General features: G+C 43.2%; 1 protein-coding gene across 1 annotated transcript in view; it reads left to right on the top strand.

The window, feature by feature from the left end:
- The first annotated feature begins 1336 nt into the window (after positions 1-1336).
- foxo3b (forkhead box O3b) overlaps positions 1337-14276 on the top strand; it is a 43619-nt gene continuing 30679 nt past the window's right edge. The window contains exons 1-2 of the mRNA XM_005921648.3: positions 1337-1660; positions 2001-2722. Coding sequence (XP_005921710.1) covers positions 2165-2722 — 558 coding nt within the window. The 5' untranslated portion in view covers positions 1337-1660; positions 2001-2164. The remainder of the gene's footprint in view (positions 1661-2000; positions 2723-14276) is intronic.

Below are 14276 nucleotides of genomic sequence, written 5' to 3'. Positions count from 1 at the left end.
TGTGTGTGTGTGTGTGTGTGTGTGTGTGTGTGTGTGTGTAAACTCAGACATCCTGACCTCCCGCTGAACATCCACTGAGCATTTAACTCTGTAGTTCTCGGCAGGCGCCAAACTGCTGCATCAGGTATTCTCTTTGACATGGAGAGAACAAAAACCATCCCACAATGTGTGTGTGTGTGTGTGTGTGTGTGTAATTCTGTACAGTACACACTCTAGCCTGCTGCTGTGGATGAGTGTGTGAGCTGTAGGCTACCAGGCCACCTGGGAAAATGTGTGTCATTGAGCACAGTAAAACAATAGTGTTAATAATAACAACCAACTGATACTTAATGCTTGTGCACTGTGATGAGATTTACTCAAAGGCCAGCAAATGGATAATACATTGTTTTTTTCAAAGTCTGACTGGTAGTGGAAGCAATATCCTCACCCTTAAATGTGACAATGACGCCATAGAAATTAAACGCGATAAATCAACAAATGAAAGCAGCACATAAATTGTAACGTGTTATTGGATCAAATGCTTGAAAAGATAAAGTAATGAATCCATACTGTAATGCTTCAGTGATATTTTTGCTTCAGTCTTTCATGAACGCGCATTCCTGCACAGAAAGGCGAACACGCGCGCTCGGTGAAACAAAGACGTGGACGAGGCTCTTTTGAAGCAGTCAAGGTGGAGGAGAAGCAGCGGGGAGGAGGGGATGGAGGCCCAGAGCATCACTTACTGGACCGAGAACCATCTAGGATTACTCTCCTCATCTCTAGAAGGGATGACGTAATTCTGGACTACAAAAGTGGGAGTGGTCTGGGCGTGATTGACTGATTAAAGGCACAATCGGCCACTGAACTTTGAGTACTGAATAGGAAGTTAACTTTAAAGATGGATGTAAATCAGTATGTTTTTAAATATCACTTTAATATAAATGTTTTAGATATGTTTTGGCGAAAAAACGAATAATTTTAATATTGCATCATATATAAAACTTGATAAATGTAACCATTTATAAGGTTTTATGAAGCAACTGACATTAAACTTGTTGCGTTTTAAAAATATATATATACCTGCACCTGTTGTGGCACAAATTCCATTTCCTGAAACAATATGTTAGCTTTCCAATAACAGTGAAATCCTTTCTGAAGTAAACATGTTAAGGACTTCAGTGTTTCTCCCTCTTCCTTCTCCTCCTGTGTCCTTTAATTTCTTTGCACTTCACTGACATGTCAGGACGTGTCCCAGCCGTGCAGCAATCTTTAGTTCCAGCCTCCTCTGCGCGCAGAGATACAGCTGTCCGATGTAACTGTAGTGTCACTTTAAAAGGCGATCCCATGCGCAGGATCCAGAGGGCTGGTCTTTAATCGACTTGCGTGCGCGCGTGTGTGTAAAGAGTGTGTGTGAGCCTATGCATGCGCGTGTGTATGTATCTCAGTGTGTGGAGGGCAGATCGAGATACAGTAGTAACCCGGAGTGAGGTGGCAGTCTTATTCCACATCGACACCGACTTGCCCTGCATGCGTCCTGTCTGCATTTACATCGCTGTGCGCACTTGAGGAGTGAAAGAGAAAAGAGTCAAGATGGCAACTGGAAGTGGCTGTGGACAATCCGGGATTTAGTCTTTTCTGTATTTGAGGTTTTTTTGTGCTATCAAGTGACCGGCCGTGCAAGGTATTTAATTTAAAGTGTTCGTAACAGATTTATGCCCCAGAGAAAGGAAGCTTTAGCACTTTCTCCTCCGCCGGTGCTCTCCAGATTCTTGCAGCAGGAGGGGATTATACGTAGAGCTTCTGTTAGTGAAGTAGTATTAGTGAAGTAGTATTTTATTATAAATGTAGTGAAGATCACGGGGTGCCATGTTTAAATAGTACTAGTGTGGCTTCACTGACACATTTAGCACTGTGTTTTGTAGACTCGGCTTTTTTTTTTTTTTTTGTCGTTGATGCTTTTTTGCTTTTCTATAACGAGGTGCTTTGGGTTTGATTCTTGTTTTTCTTCCTGTCCTTCCCAGGCGTGAATAACTGAAGTTTTTTCTCGGGACTTATCTGCTATAGAATTAGCAACAAAGGACGGGAGCGCGCATTCATGGGATGCGACTTTGACAGCTCTCCATTTCTTGTCCTTTAACTTTATTATCTGGCAGCGGGGGCGAGATTGTGATTGGAGCCGGAGAGAATGGCTGAGGCTCCGCTCCCCGACACACTCAAGGACCTGGAAGTGGCTATAGACCCGGACTTTGAGCCCCAAAAGCGGCCAAGGTCTTGCACCTGGCCTCTGCCGCGACCGGACTCGAGCGCGGTGAAGCCGGAGAGCAATGACACAGATATTATACCCGAGGAAGAGGATGACGAAGAGGACAGTGCCACCGCGGCTGCCATCAGTGTCAATGGCTCTGGCGCGGCGGCAGAAGATCAGAGTAGCAACAGTCCCATTGCCGATGGAGCGCTCTCCTCACCCGGCCAGGAGAGCAGTGGCTCCCCGCTCTCCACACACTCCCCGACGGCCACCCCTGGCGCTCTGAACCCCAGCAGCTTGTCTGCCGTGCAGACCCCAAGGAAAACATCATCTCGCCGTAACGCCTGGGGGAATCTCTCCTACGCCGACCTGATAACCAAAGCCATTGAGAGCTCGCCAGAAAAGAGACTGACACTGTCCCAGATTTATGAGTGGATGGTGAGATCCATCCCTTACTTCAAAGACAAAGGCGACAGCAACAGCTCCGCAGGATGGAAGGTAAGAGTCTTCCCACCATCCAGCCCACCAGCCCCCCCCCCTTCCTCCATCAAAACAAAAACAAAAAGCATGTGGCTTGCAAACCCACTGACGTACACTCACAAACAGACACTCACATGCACTCAATTATGCCAAGACTGTAGATTCCCCCCCCCCTTTCAGCTTCTATTTATTTGGGAAGTCTGGCACTCATTACACCTCTCATTATCATGCTAATGGAAAAAATTACAGAGCAGTAAGAAAACACAGGTTTTTTTAAGGTCATTTAAGATCACGAATCTCTTTAATCAGCATGAGGATTGGTAAATCCTTTACATAATTATCTTCTAAATGTAACAAAATGTGACAGGAGGAGCTTATTCCAAAAAAACATTATAAGACTTGGAAAAATTCCAAGTTCCTGATCCGTGATATTTCTTTGATGGCTGGAAATGGAGCAAACAAACACTTGAACCAGTTTGTCTGGAAACACAGTGGCATATTTTGAGTAAAGCGGTGCTACATAAGACTTTCAAAGAATGATGCAGTTATATAAGACAGTTACTGAACAGCAGCTAATCCGCTTGGCCAAGGAGCTGAATGTAAACATAACAATTTAACACTAGTGCTCTGTGGAAACATTTGAATCCCGAGGCCTTCCTTTTATGACTAACCTCTGCAATGAAACCTCACTGTGGTTGGTTCAGTGAAACCATTCAGTCTTTCTGTGGTTGCGATACTAGAATGACACTTTGATAGTCACTTGGATTTTATATATATATATATATATATATGAGACACATTTCCATTATGTTATTGTAACCACAGAGGCATTGCCCTGTTTGCTATTTGTTATGTAAACCTTGGCAGGGATCTGCCAGTCTCCTGGGTCAGGTAGGCAACTGCCAAGGTTGCTGATCCTACCATGGGGGAATTACATAAGATCTGCCCTGAGTTTGGGCGAGCTGTTATGCATCGATCTGGTGACTGAAAAGGCTTATGGGGACTGTGAAAAAAGAGAGGGCGTTGGAGGAAAGTACAAAAGGTCAAAGGGCAGAGATTAACACCCACCATAAGCTGAAGGATCGGTCCTTTGGGGGCCCATATTTTGTCAGGCCTTCTCAAGTTTTCTTATGTGATATGGTTCGGGGTGTAGCCTCATCAAGGCCGAGTTCACCGTCACCATGCAGGGCTGTTACTCCTGGAATTTCGGGCATGAGGGCCAAGCTGTCAGAGGTTTAGTGTTACACATGTCCTGTCAGTAAATCTTGGCCGGGGCTCACAGCCTATGCCTTCTTCTTTCTTCTTTTTGTTGAATAAGACAGGCAGACTCTAGCTGCTTTTAGCTGTAACAGACGTCTTTTGACGTCTTTTTCTATCACAGATCTGTGATACAGAGTAGTGCAGTTTATTTTAACCAGGCATATTTCATTCAAGTGGCCAGTGTGTCTCTCGGCGTCATGCTACCCATCACATCCTTTGAGATTCTAGGAAATGAGCAGTGAGCAACGTTTATTGAGGCCATTAGGAAGAGTGCCTTGAGGTTTCCAAAAAACATCTTTTGTGAATCAGATTGGATTTGTTTTTAGCCTGAGCAAAGGTAAACACAGAAATTAGAAGTCTGGATCAGGAATCTTCAGGATACTTGCCAACTGACTAACCAGAAACATATTCTTGTGCATGCTGGTTTGTTTACATGTGTGATGCTGAGGAAAACTTTCCATTTAATGTGTTTTGGTGCTGGAGCGGTGGTAGTAAATTAGATAAAGTGGTTTGTGCTTGCAGGTTTCCAGACTTCAAGAACAGAGAGTTTTGTAATCGGAAGGTTGCCGGTTCGAGCCCCGGCTTGGACAGTCTCGGTGGTTGTGTCCTTGGGCGAGACACTTCACCCGTTGCCTACTGGTGGTGGTCAGAGGGCCCGGTGGCGCCAGTGTTCGGCAGCCTCGCCTCTGTCAGTGCGCCCCAGGGTGGCTGTGGCTACAATGTAGCTGCCATCACCAGTGTGTGAATGTGTGTGTGAGAATGGGTGGATGACTGGATGTGTAAAGCGCTTTGGGGTCCTTAGGGACTAGAAAAGTGCTACACAAATACAGGCCATTCATTCCAGCTGATCTTGGGCTTTACTTCCAGTGGCGTTTAGGGATGTAAAATACCATCTGCAGGGTGGTGATGTTTATCAAAGGCTCAAGTTCATTAGATGTACGTCCACAGCTGGGATCATTTTCCTTCATGGAGGAATCTAGTTATTCAAAGTGTTACACAAAACGTCTCAAACTGGAGAAAAAAAAGTAAAACATGTTGCAGGGATTCACCAAATCTTTATTGAAATCTGTGTTGAAATAATCTGTGATTCGATAACACTGGATTTTTAAAGGATGACACTTCTACAGCTCTGAAATAATGAGCAGGCTTCTCAGCATTAAGGCCTGAGCATGTCCCAAGCTGTACTAAGGCTTTAGTGAAAAACCCATGAAACTAAAGACAGCCTGCAGAGCCCAGTTTTCAGAGGACTGCCTCTGCATGGGGACCTCAGAGTCCCTTTCCTTTGCTCTTAGGTTTCACCTCCACACAGAGGTTTGAACACCTACAGTTTCATGCACCCAGGGCACCTTTGTTGAGGAGATTTGCTGAGCAAATCCTAGTAATCCTCCTGAGGTCTCTCTCCAGGTTCCCACCTACAACATTGTGCTCCATGTCTTTCTCAGTTAACCATCAGCCTCAGTAAAAGCAGATAGCCAACAATAACGCTTTTATTACCTTAGATTGTCTTTAATCGGGTACGGAAACTGGATGTTCTTTTCCTGAAGCATGTACCATTTGTCATTAACTTGTTCTTAGACACTGAAAACAAGTTTTCATTTCCTAAGTTAAAAGAAAAACTTTATCTTTTCTTTATTCTTATCAAAAATTCTATACTAGTCTTTTTGCCCTCAGAAGCAGAATCCAATGAGCATTTTTCCTGAGTGTGCTAGACCAAATACACCTAACTTTTTGGACTGAACCAGTATATTTTGCAGTTTCTCAGCAAGGTTTCTGTCGTGGTGGTGGTGGGGGTGGTCTGGTTCAGAGTTGCTGAAATGTGTGTTAAAAAGCTTTGGTATGGTGGGGGAGTGAATCTCAAAATAGCACACATGCATGCACATGCATAACACTGGGTTTGTGTGTGTGTGCGTGTTGTTTGCATAAACGAAAGATTAGGTGCACCTGTGTGTATTTCTGTGCAAGTACACGCAAGTATTCTGAGCTGCAGTGAACTTTGTGCTCCAGTGTTACTTAACCTCGTTGTAATAGGCTCCCTGTTCCCAATGGCTGCCCGTCACAGGCCAAGCCCTAGTTATGTCACATTGGTAATTAAGGTTAAGAGGTTGTAACAGCTACACTGCACATAAAGTACGGTTATCACCATCTGATATAAAGCTGATTGCTTAAGCTCTTGTCTGTGTGTGTTTTTTTAAATAGGGTTAGACCAGACATTTCCACACGGACATGCTGAGACATATCTAGTGCATTTGTCTGGTCATGTTCGGGCTTATCGAAACAGTTCAGGAGTTGTAAATTAATACAGGGATCTGAAATTAATTTTATTGATTAGATTATGTTAGTCTTTAAGATCCTTATGGTTGCAACACACTTTAAACAAATATTAAAGTCCTTGGATAGTTGATGGATACTTGGAGAGACTTCACGTTCAGCTGAAACCGCAGAACACTGAGTCACAACCACATGAGTTAAAGGCACCTTATCTGATTCTCACTCTACAAAGAGAAAAGAAAACAGGTTCATCTACAGAACAACTGCAACAGTCACACACGCAGGGATAGAAACAGGCTCCCGACCTAACCGTTACACATTAGACCATCTGACTTTGTGCAGAAAAGAGAGTTACAAAAACCTGTGTTTGATTATCCAGGCACTCCGAAACAGTTGATTCTTTGGAGCCGAAATTATTTATTGTTTCTATTACAGCGGGACAAGGTGGAGAAAAAGGGAAGTAGGGGAAAAATACAGCTTTCTTCACTTTTCATTCCTTGCTCATTATTCCAGTGTTGGACGAGATTTATTTGGGTGATAGGAGCCCAGCTTGAATGCAGATCGAATTCTAGAAACAGCAAATCAAATAAAACACCAGAAAATAGTGAAAATAGTTCTTGACATGAGCTGAAACCCTGCATGCCATAGTAAAATTGTTATTTTTATTTCACCTTTTATATGAGTACTCACCTGATCTGTTCTGAAAAGACGTGATTGACCAGTCTCTCGTAATAGGGTTGGATTTTCTAAAGCCTAAAACCAGAGTCCAAGGGAGGCAAACGAGTCTAGTTCCCTCCCAGACCACTTAAATTACAGTTGTATTATTAAGGATTTCTTTTGTCCAGCCAGAGGAAAAACATGTGGCCTACCTCAGCTTTAAGCACTCTTTGAGGTTGATGACGGGATATTAAAGAAACTCTCATAATACTGAAGGAGAATACCAAAAAAGATTAGACAGGAGAGATGGGTGGTGTGTGTATGTGTCTGTATGTATGTGGAGCACAATCTGAAGTCCTCTCAGATGGAGCTGGGAAATTACCAATGTGAAGGAAGTGAAGCAAAAAAAAAAGGGGGGGGGGAGACATTAAGAGGAGGGGACGAGAGGAGGGGGTAAATTAACAAGCTTTGCTCTAAATTGGGGTATTACAACTGCCCTCTGGCTGTGATTCCCCAAGGAAGGGCGTAAGACGAAAGGGACAATGGGTTGTAGGAACACACCAGCTTCAGGCTCCCCCTCAAGTGTGAATAGCGTCTTCCAGAGCAGTCAACCTCGGTGTGCAGGAAACCCCCAGGTTCTGTTCCAGTTCCATTTCCAATCTATGGGAACGTCTTCTTTAAAAGGCCCAAGCAGTTTTTCCCATCTAGATGTGCATCTGAAAATCATTCTAAAGGGACAAAAGTATGCAGACAAATCAAAATCATATCCATATGCAATTTCTGCATAAGTCATAGGGAGAAATTATGCTGCAAGACCAACTGGGAAATCAATCCATATAAGCTCATGGGTGAGATGGTGGGAGAGGATGGGTGATAACACCTGGATTGGAGTCAGTGTAAAGTCAGTTTCCAAACGTGTTATTTTAAAGAGGCCATAATCAGCTACCTCAAGAAAACAATGCAAAATAGGAGCCCCCATTGGCTTACAGAGAGAGTGTAGTGAGCCTGAGGGCATTGCTTAGCTGTACAACTTTTATATTTTGGTTTACTCACTCTGTATTTGTCATTTTCAGCTGTTCCAAATGCAGATGTTTTCTGACACTGTACTCGCAAAAATATCTGCACTTGCAGATTTAAAGACGTGGTTTGGCAGGAAAGGGTGTTTCCCAAACTATATTGCAAGGTTATGCGCTATTATAGTCTTGTATTCATTTGTGTGCCGAAGCATTCGGATTCCCCTTTCAGTGGAACAAGGAAACAATAATTAAAAACTCACAGATGTAAGATAACAAAGGTGTCCAAATACTTTTGGCCGCTTGTACGTCAACAAGTGCCAGCATCTGCTTTTCTTTCTTTTTCATTACCTTATCTGTCTATCCATCTGACTCTGCATTAAAACCTGTATTCTTCTTCAGATTTTCTGTCATAATTAGTCAGGCCTATGAAACACACAGAAAGAAGCACATTTTGAAGTCTCCGGAGAGCTTTGTGTGAACATTAAGGAGGCTGGACAATAAAAAAAAAAGCACACTTTCTGGTTTCTTTCTCTCTTTTTCTCTTAATTTTCTGGATCCTCACCACCCATGTCACCCTCAGAACGATCTGTTCTCCTCAAAGACGCTTCAATTATTCAGTGCACTTGGGATGAATTCAGATCACCATATTAATTTTTAAGGGCCTGTTCTTGGCTAAAGGCGAACCCTCTCTCACCATTTCAGTCTTTCCTTCATTGCTTGAACTCCTCTTCTTTAGTCCGCTCTCCTTTTCTCACCCTCACTCCATCCCTCATTATTTTCCTGCCAGCTCCCTCATTTGTCTGGATGTAAAACACCGTGGTGAGCAAAAACAAGCCATTCCCCTGTAGCTTGCCGCTGCTCCTCTGAAGCGCAACTCTTGAGATCTGTTGTGGGCTCTAATGAATGGAGATAAATCTCGGTCCTCTCCTCTCATTAAGGAAATAAGACAAGAAGGAGTCAAGGCAGTATCAAGGGAGTATTTTTTATTTATTTTTTGGTGGCCATTATTGTAACGCAACTCTGTTTTTGAGACCCTCAAGGTTTTATAATACGAATGAATAGTCCTAAAACCTCAGTGGAGCCCAGCTGTGTTTTGACAAGGCTTGGATTTTGGAAGCAGACCGGTCATAGTGTGTGTTATGTGTTTTGCATGTGTTAAACAGACACATGCCTGCACATGCCCAGTTATTGATAACATCTAAAATACAAACACATGTGTCCTACACACGAATTGCAGGTTCAAGATGAGGGCTTGGTTTGACTCAGCGTTTTACCTCATGCAGTAAGGGATTAAGGCTCCAGTGTACCTGCCGGTTTGGTTGCTTCACGTGCCAGATGTAATGCGATCACACAGCCACATCCATTTATACTCAAAGGTTTTTTTGAAACTTCTGTACTGATATATATCAATAAAACAGGGGTAAAAACCGACACCTGAGTCTTCAAGCCAGCTGTGGCAGCAGCGGTTCAAAAATCCAGGTTACAAATATTAAGAGGTGCACGACTAGCGGACATTGCAGGTACAATGCTGTTTGGCATCACACCAAGGGCACCACACATTGGTATAAAATTACTCTAGGGGTGGGTGATATGTTGACTACCATCACCCCAACATCTTTTGACTGGCACTATATTTGCCTAGCCTTTTGTGTGCAGACCTTTAAACTATAGTCCCAGTTAGACCCTAAAAGGATGAGAAAAAAGTTGTGATTTGGAGCAGAACTCGGTTGTGATTGAGAGTTTGCTGTTGTATATGTGTGAAGCATCCCCCGTCCTCTCAGTCAGATCCATCCTTGCTTGCAGCCAGTCTGAAAAACGGTCCAAGAGGTGATGTCATGGCTGCTATGTCCATCTTTTATATACAGTCCGTGTGTCCAAGCCCATTAACGTCAACGTGCTGAGAGTCTCTGTCAGTATCTGTGTCCAGACCTCCACTATATCTCAACACAACAAAAAATTGGGTGTTTCCTCAGCTTTTGAACAGGATTACACAAACATATATTTAATTAATGGACTTTAGACAAGGTGGTGAGTGGGTTCTGTTCCCGTTGGACAGAGCAAGGACAGCTGTTTTCCCACTGATGCTGGTGTTTATGCTTAGCTCAACTAATGGGCCCCTGGTTCAACTGCATATTTACTCTACAGGCAACAGAATGGTATCAATTTATCTTATCTAGCTTTTGTTAAGATTGCATATGAGCACATTTATCCTCATTTTTAGCTGTTCCCTCAAACGCTTTTAAGAGGCCTCATTCTTCGTTAGTGTTGTTGATTATTACTGGCTGTGTTACAGTTATAACACAGTTATTTCCCACAGCCAGCGTGCTAACAATCACAGGTGGAATTTTCCCAGAGGATTATTTTAAGTTCTTCGTCGCTTTATAAAACTGCAGCTATCGTGTTGCAGGTTCTTTCCAGAGCCTGTTGAATCACATTTGTGACGCTGCTATCGCGGAACCCTCACGCTGCAAAACATTTGCTCAGCAGTTTATACGACATCAGATTACACTGATCTTTTTCCAACTGTTAGTGCACAAAACTGGTGTTTCAGCCAGATAACTGCAGCAAAGTGCACAGCTGAAGTTGCAAGAGTCATCACCAGCTGCTAAATGAAGAAAGTTCCAAGAAAAAGAAATCAAAAATGTCCACATATGCAGGTATTTTAACATCTAGGAACAAAACCTGACTCTGCAGTGGTTTATCTGGTGGTTAAACATTAGTTTTTATCTGAACGGCCTCAGTTAAATCTCGTACAGTAAGTTTGAAAGCATGTCATTACTTGTCTTCCTGCTCCAGCCCTACTGTTCTGTAATTGACCCTTGCCTTCAACCTCCCGAGGGAAAGGTTAACCAAAGCACTTTTCTAGGTCAGAGTCTGAGCAGGAAGGTTCAAGATAGAATCCAGAAACGCTAGTCTGGAAAATGCACATGCCGCTCTGAGACACACCGTCTGTCTGACTCTGTAAAAAGAAATAAGACACGGAGGAAAACACCAATTATACATCCCCTTTAGCCCAGTTTGCTCTTTCTAAATAAGCTCATTAGCAGCTGGCCCAACCTGTGTATTTACTGCTTACATGTATCATCAGTTTTGGTGAATAAAATTATTTTCCAAATGTCTTGAAGTGATGTGCGTCAAAATATGACTTCCTCCTCAATCTGTTGTAATCCAGTTGATTTATATATGAACACAGCATGCAAAACAATGGGCTTGAATACAAGAAAGGAAATATTTCTTTTCTAGAAAACAGGAAATGAGCAGTGGAGCAAAGGAAGTCTTGCTGGGCAGTCAAGAATATAGCTAATGACTATCCAAAGGGCTGCTATCAGCCCAGCTGCTGTAGGCGTGCGCGTGCGTTCATTTGCGTGCGTGCATGCTTAAAGGCCTGCATACCAACAGGGCAAGGGGTGGGGTTTATTTATCTGTCTCCATAGCACCCGACAACTTGTCTTTCAGGTGGGGGGTAAGACTCGCAGTTTGGGTGACAGCTGATAACAAGGTGACCTAGTGAACACATTGCTTACACACACGCACACACACACATGCAGAGTCAGCATGCATGTACCTCCCGCTGTGGCGTTACATTTCAGTTTCTCTGATAACCACATTGCTAAAGAGGGCCCCTTCTCTCTCGCCGCCTCCTCCTCCTCTATAATCGACTCCCTTCGCCATCCTGCACACCAACATCTACTAATAAACACACAGTGGCTTATGTGTTGACTTTTTATGTATTTTTAGATGTGTATGTGGGGAGGGGTACTATAAACAGCAATGTGTGTCTAGCAGGTAAGGCTACCCGCACCCGCGCTCTCTCAACAGATATCTGCCTGAGGCATGTTTGAAGTTATCATTTCTGAACGTGGCTCTCCAATGTGGCTTTTAAACTTTAATTAGTTTTCTTCTGAGCTTGTCTCTTTCAATCACACCGCTCCACCTATCTGGCATCATCGAGTCTGTAAAGGACAGGATGAGCTACTGTTCCTGATTAACATTTAATTGAGTACAATAAAGCTTTCTGTGGCAGAGGAGCGAGAAGAAGAAGAAGAAGAAGAAGAAGAAAGAAAGAAAGAAGAAAGAAGCCACAACTCATACCCCTCTGTGTCAGTAAGAGTGATAACAGCAGATTAAACCTGGATTACCTTAGATTAAGTGTTTTGGAAGCCACAATCAAGCTACATTCAGGTGCCCCACCTGTGTGTATGTGTTTGTGTGTGTATCTAGGTGTCTACAAGCATGTATCACATGTTTGCAAAAGTGTGAGTCACAGAATAAGACAAAGTGATTATGACTAGGTCTCAGTGGTGTGATATATTAGCTCAGTGTCTGTCATAACCATAGAAGAAAATAGTTCAGGTGCTTTCCACTCTGAAGACTCTGAACTGATCAAAGTACACTAACAATATTCAGCGCTAGTGCCCACGAAGTACGGTAACTGAATTCCGATTTGACACATCCAGCGAATCTCTTTGTTGTCTAATAACCTGTTCAACTTGTATTTAGAGTAGAAATCACTAACGGTTTATGTCAGTGTAAAGCAACCTGTTATGGATTAGCTATGAGATGGTTGGTTGCTTGAAATAAATTTGTAACATTTTGGAGTACGTCTGTACAATTTTAGCGTTTTTGCTTTTTTGAATTATGATAAAACATCCTGTCTGATGTTAAAAAAATCACTAATAATGTTATTTAAATAAAAAAGTAATTTATTCCAGTGAAAGCTCAGCATAACCACTAAATTTAACTATTTCCACCTAAAGAATCCGTATATTATGTCTCAGTCACACCAGAGTAAAAACATCAACCTCTGAGCAGCTAGTAAAGGGATTGCCCGGTTACTGCATTGGATATTTGCTGTTGTACACTCATTGCAAGTAGTTGCAGTGACCAACTGGTAAACTAATTGACGACTGGTTGTATTCCGGTTATATTCCTACATAAAAGCAAGGGTCCCAAGACGAGACGTATCACAGGTTGCATTTGATTGCCAACTTGTCCTCTGCAAAGCGGTAGCAGACTGACTCTGCCTTCTTGCTGTTTTATCGCCATCTTGAGGCACCGATGTCGCTGTGAAGATGGCAGCTGACTGCGAGAGGACGCAGACTTTGTCCACAGCGATTTCAGAGGTCATCACATCACATCATCGCAATAATTTTGTTTGTGCCGCAGTCTCCAGCCACTGTTTTACTCAGTGTGACTACAGCATCAAACAGTAATGAAAACAGTTCTCATAGTGAGAAAGTGTGCTGACATTTGGTCCGGCCAGGGTGCAGTTTCACATGCTGTGGAGGCTTTCCAACCACAGAGACTTGATAACCCAGATTTGATAAGCAAAGCCTGAGAGTGGCATCAAGCAGCCATCCTGCCAGCCACCTGTTCAACCCACAGGCTTTCTGTGCAGACACACAGCATTCTTTTGTCTCTGTGTAACTCTATAGGTTGAAGTCACACATGCAAAGCGTTTCAGTTTCTGGTATGAATTACACAGCCTGGGATGTGTTGCTGTACACATGCTGGGCTCCAATGTTCCACATCCTCTATGCATCATTAAAATTAGGGAATGATGTTTTCAGTTCTTTCTAGGGATACAATAATAGTTCCCATAATGTCCCTAGAGCAATTTCCCCACACAAAATATGGTCCCTTATTGTGTGTGTGCGCTATATGTACCAACTAAGATGCGAGTGGTTGGCAGTTCGGGCTCCAGTGGGCCCCAGGGTCTCAATCTTTGTCATGAAGTCACAACAATGGCCCAGCACTTCAGAGGTTGTGTGTATGTGTGTGTGGATATGTTACTGTGGGATGAAAGCGAGCCATTGTTGAGCCTGCTTCAGCCACTGACACAGAAAGACGAGGCTGATGGCAGCAGCTGAGGTTACATCAAAGAGTGTGTGTCTCTTTGTATTCAGTTCTTTACATTTATGCATCTGGACATGTTTAAACATTTTACACAAACACGTTTGTTTGTCTTGTGTCATTTATGTTTTTCACTAGTGTCAGATGTCTGAACCCCCCCTCCCTGGTTGCATGAGAGGCTAACTGCGAGGGCAGAGAGAAACACACAAGGGATAGAATTTCAATTAGACATTTTTCTTCGAGGCACTCTTTACTAACTGGAATCCATCTGCTTTGGGGCGGTGCACAAGCGGTGCAAAACTGAATCTGTAAGCCACTGAAGCCACTCACCACCTCTCATTTGTTGGTTTGGTCATACGTGCTTCATACCTCACACTTTGGTTTTCCCTTTTCCTGTCTAATATCTCATTCTCTGCTCCTTTATTGGTATGTGTGTGTGTGTGTGTGTGTGTGTGTGTGTGTGTGTGTGTGTGTGTGTGTGTGTGTGTGTGTGTGTGTGTGTGTGTGTGTGTGTGTGT

This window comes from Haplochromis burtoni, unplaced genomic scaffold (assembly GCF_018398535.1).
Source record: "Haplochromis burtoni strain Fernald_Lab_line unplaced genomic scaffold, NCSU_Asbu1 Contig_47, whole genome shotgun sequence".
NCBI lineage: Eukaryota > Metazoa > Chordata > Actinopteri > Cichliformes > Cichlidae > Haplochromis > Haplochromis burtoni.
This window is presented reverse-complemented; position numbering and strand designations above follow the sequence as displayed.